Genomic DNA, 17,160 nt, shown 5'->3' on the forward strand with positions numbered 1-17,160 from the left:
CCACACCACACCATGCCACGCCACACCACACCACACCATGCCACACCACACCACACCATGCCACACCATGCCACACCATGCCACACCATGCCACACCACGCCACACCACGCCACACCACGCCACACCACACCACGCCATGCCACACCACACCACGCCACACCACGCCACACCACACCAAGTTTCCTTATGGTACTGCTGATTGTACCATGTCCCTGTGTGCTGGGCACAGTTGCTGTCCATCAAAGCAAATGAAGCCTGACTTCCTCTTCCACTGGTGACTTAAACCACCAGCCTCCAGACTGTAGCCATAGATGCCAAATATTCATTTTCCTCCTTTTCCTTCATGCAAGAAAAGAAAACCCTTTTCATGGAAACCTGTCAGTAGCCTTTCCTGTGTGAAATATCTATTGTTTTTTTTTTTGTTTTTTTTTTTTTTTACTGAATTAAAATTTTGAGTTGGGCCACTAGGACCAAGCAGCCTCAAGTGTGTTGAGTTGGAAAGACAGTAGCACAAAGTCGCTGACAAGCAAGACTGCCACACTGAAGGACAGCATGGAGGTGGAAAAGCGCAGCCATCCCAAGACTCTTCTTCTAAAGTCTTTTGGGCTTGAGGGGATAGCGCAGTGTGGACCAGGGTCCAGATCATTCTACCTATAATGCCAGAGCGCGGCAGGCAAAGGTGCAGCATCCTCTGAACTAGCTGACTGAGACAAATGAATGAGCTCTCTGAGCTCAGGTGCGAGGCCATCCTCAATACATGAGAGGGAGCACAATGGAGAAAGATCCCTTTTGTCAACCAGGGCTTACACACATGCAACACAGACGTGAGCACACACACGCGTTCTACACACATGTGCGAAACACCACATAACATTGTGACTGACGTGGGAGCTTGGTTAGGCCCAGTGGAAAGAACCCAGATTCTGGAGCCTGCGGAAGCTGGATTGAGATCTTGGCTTTCAAGCAGGGGATCTGGCTTGTTCTTCATTAGGTTCATGCGAAGCGGCATCTCCCTGGTATGATCTCTACTCTTTTAGACTGTCTTGTGGCTAGTGAATGCATGGGCAGATGTGCCACTAGCCTTGGCACCTGGCCTGGCAGATCCTGGAGGACTGCCTGCTGATGCCCATGCTAACATTGTCCACTCTTCTCTTGCAGGCAGTAGCAATTCTGACAGCTACCTACCCCGTGGGTCACATGCCATATGGCTGGTTGACAGAGATTCGTGCTGTCTACCCTGCTTTTGACAAGGTGAGACCTCTATGGCATGGTGCCAGAAACACACTTTGTCATGTTGCCACTTGATGGACAGGGGTCTCCAGGGGCTTAACTTGCTGCAGACTCTGTAATGTTTGGTATTCCTGGGGTAACATTATTCCCCCTAGAGTTGAGTATTTTTCAATGGAAAAATTAAATAACCCCCCAAAGCAAGTTTATCAGGCTTTGTTCCTCTGGCTTGTTGTGGTTTACTCAGCATTACACCTTGTGGGTCCTGTACTAGATAGATGTCCAAATTATGGACACGTGAGGCAAGGGCTTGAGCTTGTACATACATGGCTGTCTTTCTGTGGCAGGGAGATATACACAGACACTGTTTGTGGAGCAAGACTTGTGTCCTGATTGTCTGGAGGTTTTTTCTTAAGGCATACTTATTTCTGTACATGTATGTGCTATATGAGTTTATGTGCACCAGAGACACACAGGTATCCTCAGAGGCCAGAGGGCATCAGAGCCTCTGGAGTTGGAGTTAAAAGCAGTTGTGAGGTGCCCAGTGTGGGTGCTAGGAGCCCTCCCCCCAGCTCCATGCTGTTCAGTTCAGCCAAAATTCCCCACCGGCCAGCAGCTCTGCCCTCCTGCCACTGTTGGCCCCTCCAAGGGAGGCATCTAACCCTTCTGACCTCATCTTTGGCTGGGTGGGGACTTCCCTGCTTGTCATTACATAACGTCTACTTAATCACATCTCTTTTATTTAAACCTATAGCCGTTTTCTCTGAAACAAATAGCTAGCAAGGCATACTGTTTATGTGTTCTGAAAGAACAAAAGGGAATAGCTCCCGCGTGTAATGTGTTTAGCCTTGCTTTCTCTTAGCAGTAGCTCAGGGCCACTGCTTCCTCTCTTCTCTCTCATTCAAGCAAGAGTCCAGTGGATTTGAGGAAAGAGACTATGGCCAAGGTCTCCAGCAGGCCAAACTGGGCTCTGCTTCTTAGCTGTCACTACTCCTGCTCCCTCATCCTCCCCTAGCCCCAACTCCAACCTCTTCTGGGCACAAAAGGCCTGTGAAGCCATGCAAACAAGGCCACGCCAGAAGTTGACATTTTTCCCTTTTTTGCTCACAAATGCCAGCTTTGGAAAGGCCTCCATCTCAAAGGACAGACTTGTAGAATCTAGCTTCCAAGAGAGGTACCCTACTCCTCCCACCCCACATCACACCATCACACCTTAAGTAAGCCCAGAGTACTTCCCAAGTCGAGACAAAGACCACCACAGGTCCACCCCCTACACACACACACACACACACACACACACACACACACACCTCCCATGACCGCATTCTTCCATACTGCCCAGCCTCCTGCTATCTTCCATTTCATTTCCCTTCTTGGGTACACACACACTCATCATAAAGTCTGACTCATCTCTCAGCTGCAGTGGTCCCTCCAAGAATCCACATGAGATCTTATATAGCACTGTGCTGGTGTGGCTCTGCCTTCATCGTCTACTGGTCCCAACGCCCCCACCACTCACATTTGGTGCAGCACAAAGGATTTCTCCTAGGTAGTATTTGTCGTTGATTCCTACAGACCCCTGAGACTGCACAAGGTCTGGGTCACTTTAAGAGAGGGACCTTCTGTTTAGTGAGTTAATGCAATCTATAGATAGAATCCCCGCTTTCGTTTCAAGGAACGTGTGTGTGCTAAGTCCTAGAAACCCAATGCAGATGTCAGTCTTGGCTAAATTTCTCTTCTCCCTTTGGTAAGTAAGATTATATAATGTGACTCACACAGACAAGAGAGTGGCTATGTACTGAGTGGGTGAACTGTTGGCTGGGACTGTCCCAGGTGAAGTTGGTTTTGGCTACCTTATAATAATAAAACTTAACAATACCACCCTCTGTGTCTTCAGCGGGCGCACTCAATAAAAACATCGTTTTAATCACAAGGGTTAGAAGCTATGAAATTTTTTTCTTTAATGAGCTTCCCTCTGGCCAGCAACTAGAGTTCCTTGGGATCCATTTAAAACCTCACCATTGTTTGCACACATTCCAGTGAGCAATCCCAAGCCATGTTTGGGAATGCCATCTGGCCACTAATACCTTAGATCCCTCGGTGTGGGCTTCCTACGTTCCTTGTCTTGACGATTGCAGTCTCTGACCTCTCTGTGGGTTTCAGAAGAAAAGATGTAAAATGGTTCACATACCTTGTAGTGGTTCTGACTAAATATAAACCATGTGTGCAAATTCTCTCTCTCTCTCTCTCTCTCTCTCTCTCTCTCTCTCTCTCTCTCTCTCTCTCTCTCTTTTTTTTTTTTTTAGTGGTTGTCTATCAAAGAGTTCATTCGGCAAGTCAAACCAAACTGCTTGTCTAATGCTGCTGTGCCACTTCATTTCCACCACTTCTGCAGAGACGCATATATGCTCTCTTACAAATGAAGGTGTCCTACCGTGGCCACCAGCATGGGCCAGGAGTCTTTGGGCATGACTACCAGATATTTATAGTGTCTCCCCCAACCCCTGCTCTCCATTAAGCCAACGAGGGACCAGGTGTCATGGATGGCTTTTGTTCCTCCGACCCCTGCTCTCTATTAAGCCAATAAGGGGCCAGGTGTCATGGATGGCTTCTGTTCCTCCAACCCTTGCTCTCTATTAAGCCAATGAGGGACCAGGTGTCATGGATGGCTTTTGTTCCTCGGCTCTGAAGCTAATTTGATCTATAGAGGAGCGAGATTCTTCTCTGATTTTCTTGGAGTGTTGGTTAGGAGCGTGCAGTGGACTGGGATGGTGTCAACAGGCCTCTTCCCTCACTGTGCTCTTTGGTGACCCGTGAGGAGATACGCTGAAGTACCTGCTTACAGGATTTCCCTACAACTCAAGTGTGGCAAATGCTCCTTGATATGCTGTTCTGGTTAAGTTCCTCTGGGCCAGAGAATGGGCGAGCCATGCAGGATGTAATCGCAGTGGTTGGTGCACAGGGGTCTGAGCATGCGAGGACCCCGCTGTCTACCCAAACAGCTCCAGCATCATCAGAAGGGAGGCCAGGAAAGTCAGTCATTCAAAGGTTAGAGAGGCTTTCACAAGCAGATGGGCTGGGGAGGGGCTGGACCTTTAGAAGAGGAGTACTTTAAAAACCAGGAAATCCAACCAAGGGAGAAGAGGCAGGGGTGGGAGGGGGGGGAGTAGGAGCCCTGTTTGGGGTGCAGGTGGGACTGGTGAGAAGGCATGTCTGGGGCACAGAGCAGCTGGTAAGTGCTCAGGGGAAGTAGTATTCCTTTGGTAGGGAGAAGAAGATCCCCAGAGATCAGTGAACCAAGGCATTTAAGGAGACATCAATCCTGGTGGCCAAGCACAGGGTCTGCCGAAGCCAGAAGGGGACACATGAGTCAGGAAGCAGGCTTTAGAGCCAAGGCCCTTCGGGGTGAGGTGGCAGCCTGGTGCCAAGGACAGAGAATTGAAAGAGCCCAGCGTTCCCTCTGGTTAATGTTTCTGGACAGGAATCTGACAGCCATTTCAGAGACCCAGTGTGACAGCCATCTTCCGAGCTGTCACTTGAGATCCATACTTGAGGCACGTCAAATAAAACAAGGTGCTCTTTGTGACCTGGGGGCTCAGCCAAGGATAACCTAGCCTTGTCATCGCTGCCATTCTCTTTTCCCAGAATAACCCCAGCAATAAACTGGCGAATACAAGCAACACGGTCACCTCGGCCCACATCAAAAAGTTCACCTTTGTCTGCATGGCACTGTCACTGACGGTAAGGGGAGACTGGGGACTGAGCGGGGAAGGGGGGGGCCAGGGAGAGAGCACATTCCCTCTCTTTCTCTTTGTGAGTGCTGCCCACAAAGGGAAATTGCCATCTTAAAGGAAGAATCCTATATTTCATAATGTGATGCCTGACTGTCTTAATTAATGACTGTTGCTCAAGATCATTGACTCTAGGAATAAATGTGTTGCTTCTCAGGCCCCCAGACACGATCAAGAAAGACAGCTCTAATCTAAATAACACTCGTGTGTGTGTGTGTGTGTGTGTGTGTGTGTGTGTGTGTGTGTGTGTGTGAGAGAGAGAGAGAGAGAGAGAGAGAGAGAGAGATAGTGAGAGAGAGAGAATATCTTTTGAACTTCAAGTCAACTTTGTAAATGCCACTGCCCTTTCCCAAATTTAACTAGTATAATTTCTCTTGTAGAAATCATTTTCCTAATCACATTGTACAGATATAGCTGATTTACTGTCATATAATGGGGGCCTCTCCTGAGTCGCAAAATGTCTGTATAATTACAAAGGACAGTAACAGCCCTGTTTGGGATGCCGGTGGGAATGGTGGGAAGGTATCTGGGGGCATAGAACTGTAAATAAGGGTCTCACTGTGTAGACCAGGCTGGCCTGGAACTCACTGTGTAGAACAGGTTGGCCTAGAATTCACAGAGATTTTCCTGCCTCTGCCTCTAGGAGTTCGGGTGTACATTTTTTTGGTTTTTGTTTTTCTTGTTTTTTGTTTGTTTGTTCGAGACATCCCTGGCTATCTGGGAACTTACTCTGTAAATCAGGCTGGCCTTGAACCTGAAGAACCACCTGCCTCTGCCTCCTGAGTGCTGGGATTAATGGTGTGTGACACCACTGCCTGGCCCGGGTGTACATTCTTAAGTAAACAATACATCCTAGCTTTGCTAAGCTCCCATATGGAAAGATAATATTCAGAAAATGTGAGGGATGGTGCACATGCACAGTATACAATTTGAGATTGACAGTTTAAACATTTCCTAAAGGCAAGACAAACATACCAGCATACACAGTAGCTGTGCCATGGGATTCTTAAGGGATTAAAAAATACAGCTTTTTTTAACTCAGCTGAATTCTCCTTTGTTGCTGTGGCTGCCACTGCTAAAATCCTGTAGAACTTAATTTTTATTTATACAAACTATCTACTGATTGCCAGCATGTGTTCCTCAGGCATCACTAGCAGACAACAAAGAGGGCCAAGTGCTGAAGTGTCTTCCTAGGAACAGGAAGACAGTAACTGCCACCTTCGCTGTAGTCCTCAGAACCATTTAGCTTGGTGAGCAGCATTGGTTTCCTTGAAAAGCAGGGCCTGAGTGAGTTTCAAATCTCCAGCAACCACTCAAAAGCTACGGCTTAATATCTGGTCCAACACCTGGACTCACAGAAAGCCTTTGGAAACACCTGGTTACAACGTCACACCCTCAGCACCCATCGTCACCAACACTACCTCTCCAGCCACCTGGCCCTGTGGGATGTGGTGACACATATGAACCCAAGGCTCCTGCTAGGAAGGAATTTCTGATCACATCTGTGGTTGCAGTTGACCAGTGACCCCAGGTGACCTGTTCCTCTGTTGACATTTTTTTTTCCTTTCTTCCTATGGTGTGCCAGTTTTTCCATAGTTCCCTAAAATGTTAGCAAAACACTGAACAACTCTGAAACAGCTCAAAAGGGTATTTTAGGAAAAAAACCAGAAGTTTCTGTTCCAGGAACAGACCTCAGCTTTTGGAGACTGTTAAATGACTTGGAGTCAAAAGTTGCTTGAAGTCAGATTCTGGGACTGAGCCTCACCTGCTCAGAGCTGACAGCTCGGGCTCTCTCTGGCTCAGCTGCCAGGGGTTCCTGGTCTGTCTTCTCTCACATGGGCATACCTTCTCATAGCTGCCACTGAGTAAAGGAGAACATGGCCACACCTTGTGAGGACAGCCTTTCTCACCGTGATCCATGGTCAATAGTTTGAGCCTTTGTAAATTTGATCTTGAGCAAGTTTGAAATAATGACAGGTTCTGGAAGAATAGTTATAGCTCTCTCCCAGACAGATGTTGTTTTCTTATTTTAATCCCAGATCAAGAAAACATATGTAAGTAAGGCTCCCTTGGTGTGAGTCTACCTTAGAAACAAGGACTTGGAAGCCCTTATTGGAAGGAGATTTGGAGATAAACAGTTAAAAACAAACTTAAATTTTCAGAAAAAGAATCAACTTAGAGTAAGTGATCAGGCCACTTGCCCAACAATAGAACTTGCTAGAGTTCCACTGCTTGGAACTCTGTCCCATTGACCTCCCCAAGTCTCCAAACAGGAGCATGTGACTCTGTGCTTGAAGAAATTATGTCTTCAACATTTTGTTTTGTTTTGTTTTCCTTTCTATTTTATTTAATTAATTTATTCAGATTACATCTCAATTGTTATCCCATCCCTTATATCCTCCCGTTCCTCCCTCCCTCCCGTTTTCACCCTATTCCCCTCCCCTATGTCTGTGACTGAGGGGGACCTCCTCCCCCATTATATGGTCACAGCCTCTCAAATCTCATCTTGGTAGCCTGCTTATCCTTTCTCTGAGTGCCACAGGTCTCCCACCAAAGGGAAGTGGTCAAATATGGGGCACCAGACTTCATGTCAGAATCGGTCCCCGCTCTCCACTCAACTGTGGAGAACGTCCTGTTCATTGGGTAGATCAGAGTAGGGGTTCAATGTTTACTGTGTGTATTGTCCACGGTTGGTACAGCATTTGAAGCTACAGTATTCGAATGTGTGGCTTGGTTGTCTTCATAATAGTTTAGTCTGTTGGTCCAACATCATGGCTGAAGGAGTTCTCACTAAAAGACACGTAGAAAATGTAAAATTGGATTTTTCTAAACTGAACCTTTGTCGGTGTGTATATGAGTGTGGTGTGTGTGTGTGTGTGTGTGTGTGTGTGTGTGTGTGTGTGTGTGTGCCTGCCTTTTAATATCGCATGACACACTGATTCTTGCACATCTACTGGTGCCCTTAGTCCATGCCATTCATAGGTCTACATAACCTAGGGCTACAGGGCCCATCCATGATAACCCATGAATCGACCAATCAGCTGTCACTTGTCATCTATGATAACTGTTCTCTATGAGGAAGTGCATGCAGGAGGAGGGTAAGCAGAAAGGCAGTGGTGCTGCTGTGACGAATTGGTGTCTCGCTGTTCGTGCTTCACAGGAGACCCGTCCAGTCTGTAAACCGACTATCCAGTGAGATAAAAGAGGTTCAGAATCGTTAGTGGGTCTAACAGATCCAAAGGACAGATTGCCAGATGATTAACCTCCTAAGAGCCAGGAGGGAATAGACTAGGGTTAGCACATTGACTGCATACTATAATCTGCTCTTTAAAGAGCAGTGTCAATGATGGCTTGCTTGTGGAAATGCTGTGCTGTAGCCATCCAAGAGTGGCTGAATTGCAAACCAGTGGTCCAGATAAGAAGCCAAAGGCAAAGAACCAGTGGCTGTCCATGCAATAGCCACTTAGCCAGAACCTTCCTGTAGAGCCCCGGTTGCATTTACTTTTGTGTCTATGAAGTCCTGTAACACCCAGTGTGTCCTAGAAGGCTGCTTGTCTCGGTAGACTATGTTGTGAGCCTGAGAAGTGGACAATGAGGAAGATTTCCTTTGCTGCGGGAGGAACGGGCTACCTGAGCTGAGAATCCCTATGGCACACATGCCCGTGAAGCTCATCGTGGTCCCTGCTGAACTCTAGACGTAGGGCTGAAGTAAAAACTGCTAATCAGAGTGGCACATGTCTTCCGAATAGTACTGTTGGTAGGGGATAAATATCCCCAAAATGTGACAGACCACCTGTTTCCAGAAACCAGGCCAGCTCAGTAAAAGCTAGTAAATCAGGCTGCTAAACTTGTAGAATTTGTTCATCAGCTCAAAACTTGCCTGGGAATCCCTTTTCCTTTTGAACTCTTCCTGACACTCAACAAATCGTAATGAGCAGGGGAGCTCTAACAGCTTCGGCTGCTAACAGTTGACCAGCTTCCATCTGAGTTCACAAATGGCCTTTTAAGAGCATTGGGTATTTCTCTTCTCAGATTCCCCACTGCTTTAGTTTTGGGGAGCTGGTGCCAAGAATGGGCCCCTCTGCTCTGGGACAAGAGGAGGAGACTCTATGCAAAGCACGGGCTTGGCTGCCTTGGAGGCCTTCTCGAGCCCCCTTTGTACACAGTAGAAACAGGCACTGAGCCAGATGGATCTTGGCATGCGAATCCCCTGTGGCACTTCTGTGTAGTGGACAGCCTACCCAACCCTCCCAACACCGCCTGAATGCCAGATCCCATGAGATCAGAGATGTAGAAAGCAGGGATCTCGGATAGACTGTCAGACAGATGGAGAGAGTATGCCAGTGAGAGGGAGGAAGGGTCAGCTGGTCAGAAAAAGAGACGGGAGGCTGGCACAGAAAGAAGGGCAGAATGACAGACATAAAGGTACACACACAACAGGAGAATGGAGAGACCCAAACTTTGGGGCTCCCCCACCCCCAGTCCTCAGGGCCCTGTGAGTCTTTGCAGTACACGTTGTGAACCTCAGAGGAATTTATAAAGGCGTGTAATTCTGAAACCAGTAAATTAGACATAATGCTTTGGACTAAGGTTGGTTTTTGGTGAGCTGACCTGTGTTAAGAATGCAACCATGGAATGCAACTCTCACTAGGGTTTGACCAGGGCACTTGGGTCATGCCAAGGTTGGAGAACTGCCAGGCCTCCACAGTGCATCCCATTGTCTACATAAGAACCAAGGCCTCAGCTTCAACCAGTCAAAGCTGCTCGGGGGAGAGGCCAGGAGTGTAGCGAGTATGTCACTGCCACCTAAGGCTGAGAGAGAAGAAAACCTGCTGGGATGCCCTCAAATGGCAGCGCCTCCAATAGTAGAGTACACAGAGATGCAAGCTCAGGACCTGTTGGTACTTATGGATCTGGTTCTTCAAAAAGAAGTTAAGATAGGGAGCTAGGAAGACGGCTCGGAGGGTAAGGACTTGTCACACAGGCCTGAAGAGCAGAGCTTGATGCCACCCACACAGAAGCCATGCACAGTGCTCATGTGGTGGAGGTGAAGGAGGGGAGGCAAGGGAGCAAGCATCTCTGGGGCTCACTGGCTGGTCTAGCCAAATGGTCCAGCTCTGGGAAGAGAGAGAGAGAGAGAGAGAGAGAGAGAGAGGACAAAGTGTAGAGTGATGAGAAACACTATCTGTCGACCTCTGGCTTTTGTATCTGCACAGACGTCCCTACCTGCACACACATGTGCACACATGCACACACATGGAAATTAAAATGGGTGTCACTCTGATCTGTCTGAGCCTGGGTGAAGGGAACTACTGGAAGCAGTAGCCAGTATTAGATTTAAGTTGCTTTGCTAGGTTTTAATCCCAGTGGGGATTATATTCCAATACATCACCCGTCAAGGCATGTCACTACCTACCAAGTCCCACTGCACAGGCTCTGTTCCATCCTCAATTTACCATTGAAGACCAGATATGGCCGGTTGGTGGGTTGCTTGTCTAGCCACACAAAGCCCTGGCTCTCATCCCCAGTACTGTATAAGCTGGGCATGGTGACATATGCCTATAATCCCAGCACTCAAAGATGGAAACAGAAAAAAATCAGAAGTTCAGGTCATACTTGGCTATATAAGGAGTTCAAAGCCAGCCTGGATTACATGAGAGTTCAAAAAGAAAAGCAAAACATTATCTCAAAACCTACCAAGCAAGCTTAGGATGATACCAGCATGATAAAGACCCAGATGCTAAGTTGCCACTGGGAACCTTTGCTGGTGAGAGAGGTCATTTGATTCAGGAACAATATGAAGTGATCAGGACCCTCTGGGGTTAGCAGAGGGCTTTCTGGCTTGCTCTGTGAAGGCCTCAGCATGATCTAGTGCAGCCACTCTTAGACTCCATCCTGGATAGGGAAGCTCCCTTGGGCTCTGTTCCATGGATTCTGTTGAAGGGCTCTGGAGCAGTTGGACCACTTGTTCAGACCCAATAAAGAGTTCTGAGCAATGCCATGAAACTGTTCTTGGGGATCTTGCTGTCTCTTCTGAGCCCCCAAAGAATCCCTATACTGGAAGTCAGGGATTGCCAGTCACTGAGAGCTGCGAGAGGCCCCTCCCTGTGTACAGGGGGAATCGTAACTGATGGGCTGAAGAACACATTGACCCTCAGCAAGAAAATGAAGCATTTGGGATCCACCCAAATGATCTCATTTCAAAATCCTTCATTTAATCACACCTGCTACCAGAGAAAGTATATTTACTAGTTGTGGGGATTAGGGAGTGCATATTATCTCTGGGTGGTCCTTATTCCTCCAACTATAGGTACTAACAGGTACTTTAGAGAAAAAGAAAATACAGTAGTCCCTCCTTAGCCACAGATTTTTCCCTCTGTGGTTTCAGTTATCTGTGGTCAACCGCGGCCCCAAAAAATATGATTTGGAAAGTTCCAGAAAGTTTATAACTACAGTTCTGAGTAGCACAGTAAATCTGGTACCGCCAGGCCATGAATCTACCCTTTGTCTCGTGTTACCACTCTGCACACATTATAGGCATGTTAGTCACTGTCAGTGTTAACCTTGTCAGCTTCGGTGGTCAGTGGCTTGAGAAACACTGCATGATTGTTAAAGCAAACCTCTGAGAGCAAGGGAGGGAGAAAGACCTGTCCTGAGTTTAGGCATCACCATGACATAGGCTGGGGCCCCAGAATGAAAGGGAGACATCTCTAGAGCATAGGGGTCCCCACTCTGTTTCCTGGCCACTGTGATGGGGAGCTGCTCTTCCTCCCCAGCCATGACTGGAACCTCGGGGGCTGTGGCCAAAATAAATCTTCCCTCCCTTGAGTTGTACGTCCCGGTATTTGATTGTAGCAATGCGTGACCATGCTAAATGATCATTTAGTAGTGGCTGTCTCACGTGTGAGGTTGAGTGCCTGTGACATATCACATGGCAGTGATTTTGTACATGCCATATTCTTGAGTTCTTGTAGCACTGTGTCACAAGGCCTGGGCCAGTCACCTTCCTTCACCTTATCTCATTGGTGTTAGCCCACATCACAGTGTGTAGCCGCAACATACTATAACATTGAAAGTTTATTTGTTGTTAATCTCCTGCTGTTTTTAACTTATAAATTGAACTCTATAGGTATATAGGCACAAGAAGAAGTATCTATAGGACTTGGTACTGTGTACAGTTTCACACATCCACTGAGAGCCCTGGGGCGTGTCCCTTGAGGATAAAGGAGAACTATTATGAAAGGAAAGAGGGCGATGGGCATGGCATTGTTAGAAATAAACTCAAGGTTACAAAGAAAGAAATGAACATTCCAGATGAAGTGTCTAGACAAGGCCAACTTTACTCTGATCAAGAGGGTGGTCTAGAAAAGACCAACCCATCAAGATGGGAAGTCGTTAGTTTTTACTAACCCACCTGGTGGCTGAGCCTGTCCCCCATTGGCTGGAGGGTCCAATCTCAGAATCTTACTCAGTTGGCTAGTTTGGAAAGAACTGGTGCACAGGAAATGAAGGAGGAATAGGAAAGGGGTCACTCGCTGCTGCAGGCTGTCAGATTCCTACAGTAGAGCTATTGTGTAAACCAAGGTCTTACTGGGTGAGGAGGATTAAACATTTGCACGAGGTAAATAAAAAGATTTGAACTCCTTGCCTAAACACAAATATTATAGTATTTGATAGTAATGACTCATATTTAATATTTCTTAAAGCATGTTCAGCATGTCACTGAGGACATAAATGTCGATAGAATGTGCAAGAATTGCCCATCAGTCCATGACATTTTCTTTTTTTTTTTTTTTTTCCTTGTGGCTCTTCTGAGAAAATGAGACACAAACTATAAATCAGGTCTGACCTGGCCAAGTCACCTTTGAATTGGGGTTTTTATTAATTTAAGGCCGCCGCAGGCATTTGTAAATTAGCCATGGGGCACCAGAATAAGCCAGAGCCCAGTAAGGGCCAAGCAGCCATGTTCTTTTGGCAGTCTGGAGCTGGCCCCTCCTGCAACCCTCCTTTGGGATCCTACTGGGCTCAGCTCCTGGCATCTCCTGAAGTTGCCTGCCACTTGGGAGCCTTTCAGCAAGCTGACAACATGATTTGAGCCTCTGAACATGTAGTTGTCCCAGCATCCTACACTCCCCTCTCTCAGATTCCCTTCACGTGGTCTGTGCACCCTTTCTGGCTTTGTGGCCGTGCTGTGCCCTAGTCTGGTGTGCGTTGCTACTGCAGGATGCCACAGCTGAATGGTGTATAGCGAACAGATACTAGGGCCCCTGGAGACGAGAGGCTAGCCAGGCACCTGTCCAGGCCCCTCCTCAAGGATTTACCAATCCAAGCCTGGACTCACTACACAGCTAGTGAATCTGTCGAGCCTCAATGCTGGAAGGCACCTGAATGTCACCCCAGCAGAGGCCACCCAGATCTGTGAAGGAGGGTATTTACTACTCCGAAGACCTTAGTCCAAAAGCTTTAGAGTTTCAGGCTTCAGGGAGATGTGCCCAGAGAGAGAAAGCAGAACAAAGGAAGCAGCTTTACTTTGCCCTGGCAGGCCTCCCTTTGCCCAGAAGTCCTCTTCATGAATCAGAGATCGCCTCTAATGCTGATGGTCTAATACTGATGGGCTCTGTAGATGCAGAGATGCAGGGGCCCTGCCTCTGCACGCCCAGTTTGTCTCCACCTATGAAAGGCAACAATGTCACCTACAAGCTAGTATTGACAGTGTCCTAGCCCCTAGGAAAGCTGCTCCTGAGGTCTGCCTGCCTGTGAGTCACCTACCACTGGTAGATCCAGAGGCTCTGGGACAAAAACACTCAGCTTAGAGGGTCAGAACCTGGGACCAGGGTCTGCAAGGCATGCCCTCAATTTTCCCATCTCAGAGTAGCTTGCCATAGTCTCTCACTTTGGCTGCTACTCTTGTTTAATGGGTGGAGTCTTCCATGTGCTGGGCACACAGGACCACCTCATGCCTGGTATCATCCCATTATTCCAAGAGAAACTGCAATTGAGGGCCCCATATAACAGACCATAGCAACACCCAAGCTGCTAAAGATTAAAAACCACTATTGGCTGTTCTGTTTTGATGGCCTCTTTCGTCTAGATTAGCTGTTGAGTTCCTATGAATGACCCAGTCTTACCTCCCTGTTGCTAAACTGCCCTCCTGTGCAGCTGTCACTCTGGCCTTCCTGGGGACTGCTGGGGCCTGTCCTAGCTGTGGTACCATGCTGACCCTTTGTCTAGAACAAAGGCTGCCTGTGTCAGCCTTTGTTTCTGCTGCGCACCCCTCCCCCGCACCATGAGGTGGAGACTGCTGCCTCATTGTTCCCTTCATCCAGCAGAAGAAAATGACTCCCTTGTGCATAGGGGTAGGAACGGGACAGAAGGTAAATGAACAGAGGTTGCAGCTTTCTCATACCAAGACCCGGGATGGAGTTCTTTCCAGTGCCTCAGGGCATCCTGGAAATTGGGAGAAGGGCCTGTATCCCCATCATGAAGGAGCTGTATAGAGGCACTGCTCCAGAATCGTAGGAGGGCTCTGTGAAAGAACACGGAAAGCTCTCTCGGCCTGAGGTGACAGGTCAGAGTTTGTTCCCACGGACTGCCTCCTCCTCCCCCACATTCTTGGTGCTCTCTGGAAGCTGACCACTGGGGTCTGACTTTTTAATTCAGCACCTCTTATAGATTTTGAGGGGGTCGACTGATTCATTGGAGAGATGCAGCAGCATTCAAGCATTAAAAGCGCTCCCTAAGCCCTCCTCATAATAGACCGTGCACATCCACGTGTGCTTTGAAAAGGCAGATGGTCAAGCTTGTGCCTTTATGATCATTTTTTCCCTTCTTCTCAAAATTTGTTGGCATTTATGTATGTGTACTTGTATGTGTGGGGCACTGGTGTGTGCAGATACATGTGTAAACATGTGTGTTCATGTTCAGGTTGAAGTAAATTGTCTTGTTCAATCACTATAGTTTTAGTTTCACTGTATGTATATTTGTATTTGCCTAAATACTGCTGCATTTATTTCTGTGTACCACATGCATACAGTGCCCCCAGAGGCCAGAAGAAGGCGGCATCAGATCCCTTGAGATGGACTCAAAGTTGGTTGAGAGCCACCATGTGGATGCTGGGAATTGAACTTGCCTCCTCTGGAAGAGCAGCCAGCACTCTTAATCATTAATCCAACTCTCCAACTTCCAGAAGTTTTTGTTCGGTTTTTTTGTTTGTTTGTTTGTTTTGGGTTTTTTTGTTTTGTTTTTTTGGTGTTTTTGTTGTTGTTGTTGTTGTTGTTGTTGTTGTTGTTGTTTTGTGATTGGGTCTCATTGTATATCCCTGCTAGTTGTAAAACTCTCTTTGGAGTCCAGGCTGGCCTCAACCTCACAAAGATCCACAGCCTCTCCCTCCTGAGTGCTGGGCTTAAAGGCATGTGCCACCACCACAGGCTACTTTAATTTTTTTGAGGCAGGATCTCCTGCTGAACCTAGAGCTGACCTGTTGCAGCGAGTCTAGTGAGCCAGCTTTCACCAAATATCTGCCTCCCCAGTGCTGAGGTTCCAGGCAGCCAACAAGCCTTCCCAGCATTATAGATGGGTCTGAACTCTGGTCCTCAGCCGTGACAGCAGGATTTTTATCCATGGATCCATTTCCTCAGCCCTCTTTGAAAACATCTTAACTATAGCAAAATACATGTAATAGGAAACTACCATCTTGCCCCCTTGTGACTCTACCACCCACATCCAAAGAACTCTCACATTGTTAAACTGAACCTGCATTCCTTACGCCCTTCCCCTAAGCCCCAAACTCTGGATCTAATGTTAGGTCATCAAGCAAAAACCACACTGAAGCTAGTGTGTGGGACTTTGTGCACATCCTCCAGATCTGGTAAGAACTGGAGCCACACCTTCTGTAGATACAGACAGCCTGCGGAGCTGGCAGGCCTGTGACACCCGGTATCCCCTCTGTGCTTGGCGCACAGCACCCCCTGCTGTTTGAAATAATAGCTATGTTTGCCAGCAAGCTAGCCAGAGACCATCAGGCGCTAAGGCAACACCTTACCATTGCTTTTGCTAGCACTCCAGCGCAGAGAGCCACGCTCTGTTTCTGTGTTGTATATAATCGGCTACTATATTCAGCAGGCTGACATTTTGCCAGCCTGACCTAACATAAGAGGACCCTGCCTCTCCACACTGCATACTCTTGTCAGTCATCCTTCCTCCTCTGATTTTCCCACCTGTGTCCTCTTTCCCAGTGGAGCGCCTATACCAAAGCCACCCCTCTCCCACTGTCGTTTCAGAGGCTGTGTCCTATGGCTTTTCATGAAGTCACCCTTTAGCAGACGGCTTAGGATGTGACAGTCACTCCAGCCTTACTCTCTGTCATTCAACAATGGCGATGCCCATCAGTCAGTCATACTGGCTACTTCATGCACTGTCGTCATGTCATGAGGCATTTCAACCCCGGAAATACAGCATTGCTTTCTCCTCCATAGTTGAGACATATACATCAGGCATTGGCTGCTGATGCTGGACCCTTAGCTTCCCTTTGACATGCCTTCCCTCCCAAGCACGATTTCTCGTGTCTCTGACAAGACATACATGAAGATCCATTTTTCTGCAGACATAAACAGGGGCCTATTCTATTTAAAGCTACATCAGAGATGGGGGAGGGGAGATTGACATGGGAATACCAGGGTGTCTTTGAACTTAAGGGAGCATCTCTTAGCTTTTGTTGCGTATAGTTAGTTTGAAAGGTGAAAGTTCTGGAAACTGAAGGGCCACCAGAGCCACCCAGCTTCTTGTCTTGTCAACGTGAGGAGTGAAATTCACAGAACATATGGAGCGATTTTAAGAAGAATAGTTTACTGTAGGAAGCTTAGGAGAGGAAGAAGGCAGTGCTGTGAAGGAGGGTCCCAGGAAGGGAGTGCCGTTAACCACACAGCTGTGGAGTCATGAGGTGGACAGAGGAGGTGGGGAGAGCTGGTCAGTCCAGTTCCTTGCAGCCTCAGTTTACAGCCTCAGTGTGCTTTCCTGGAAAGAGTATTCCTTTAGGGAAAGAAATAAGGAAGTAATAGACCCCTTACTGGCTTCTTAAGCCTCTGGCCATGACAGTCCATTTTGGCTTAGACATTCCTTTTCTAGCATAGCTCGCCCCCAGCT

The 17,160-nt window shown here is 47.6% G+C and overlaps 1 protein-coding gene across 1 annotated transcript in view; it reads left to right on the top strand.

Moving 5' to 3' along the window:
- Positions 1–17,160, top strand: part of Ankh (ANKH inorganic pyrophosphate transport regulator) — a 138,362-nt gene that overhangs the window by 108,299 nt on the left and 12,903 nt on the right. The window contains exons 7-8 of the mRNA XM_051151011.1: positions 1,160–1,252; positions 4,874–4,969. Of these exons, the coding sequence (XP_051006968.1) occupies positions 1,160–1,252; positions 4,874–4,969 (189 nt within the window). The remainder of the gene's footprint in view (positions 1–1,159; positions 1,253–4,873; positions 4,970–17,160) is intronic.

The sequence above is a fragment of the Acomys russatus genome, chromosome 9, assembly GCF_903995435.1.
Source record: "Acomys russatus chromosome 9, mAcoRus1.1, whole genome shotgun sequence".
In the NCBI taxonomy this organism is placed as follows: domain Eukaryota; kingdom Metazoa; phylum Chordata; class Mammalia; order Rodentia; family Muridae; genus Acomys; species Acomys russatus.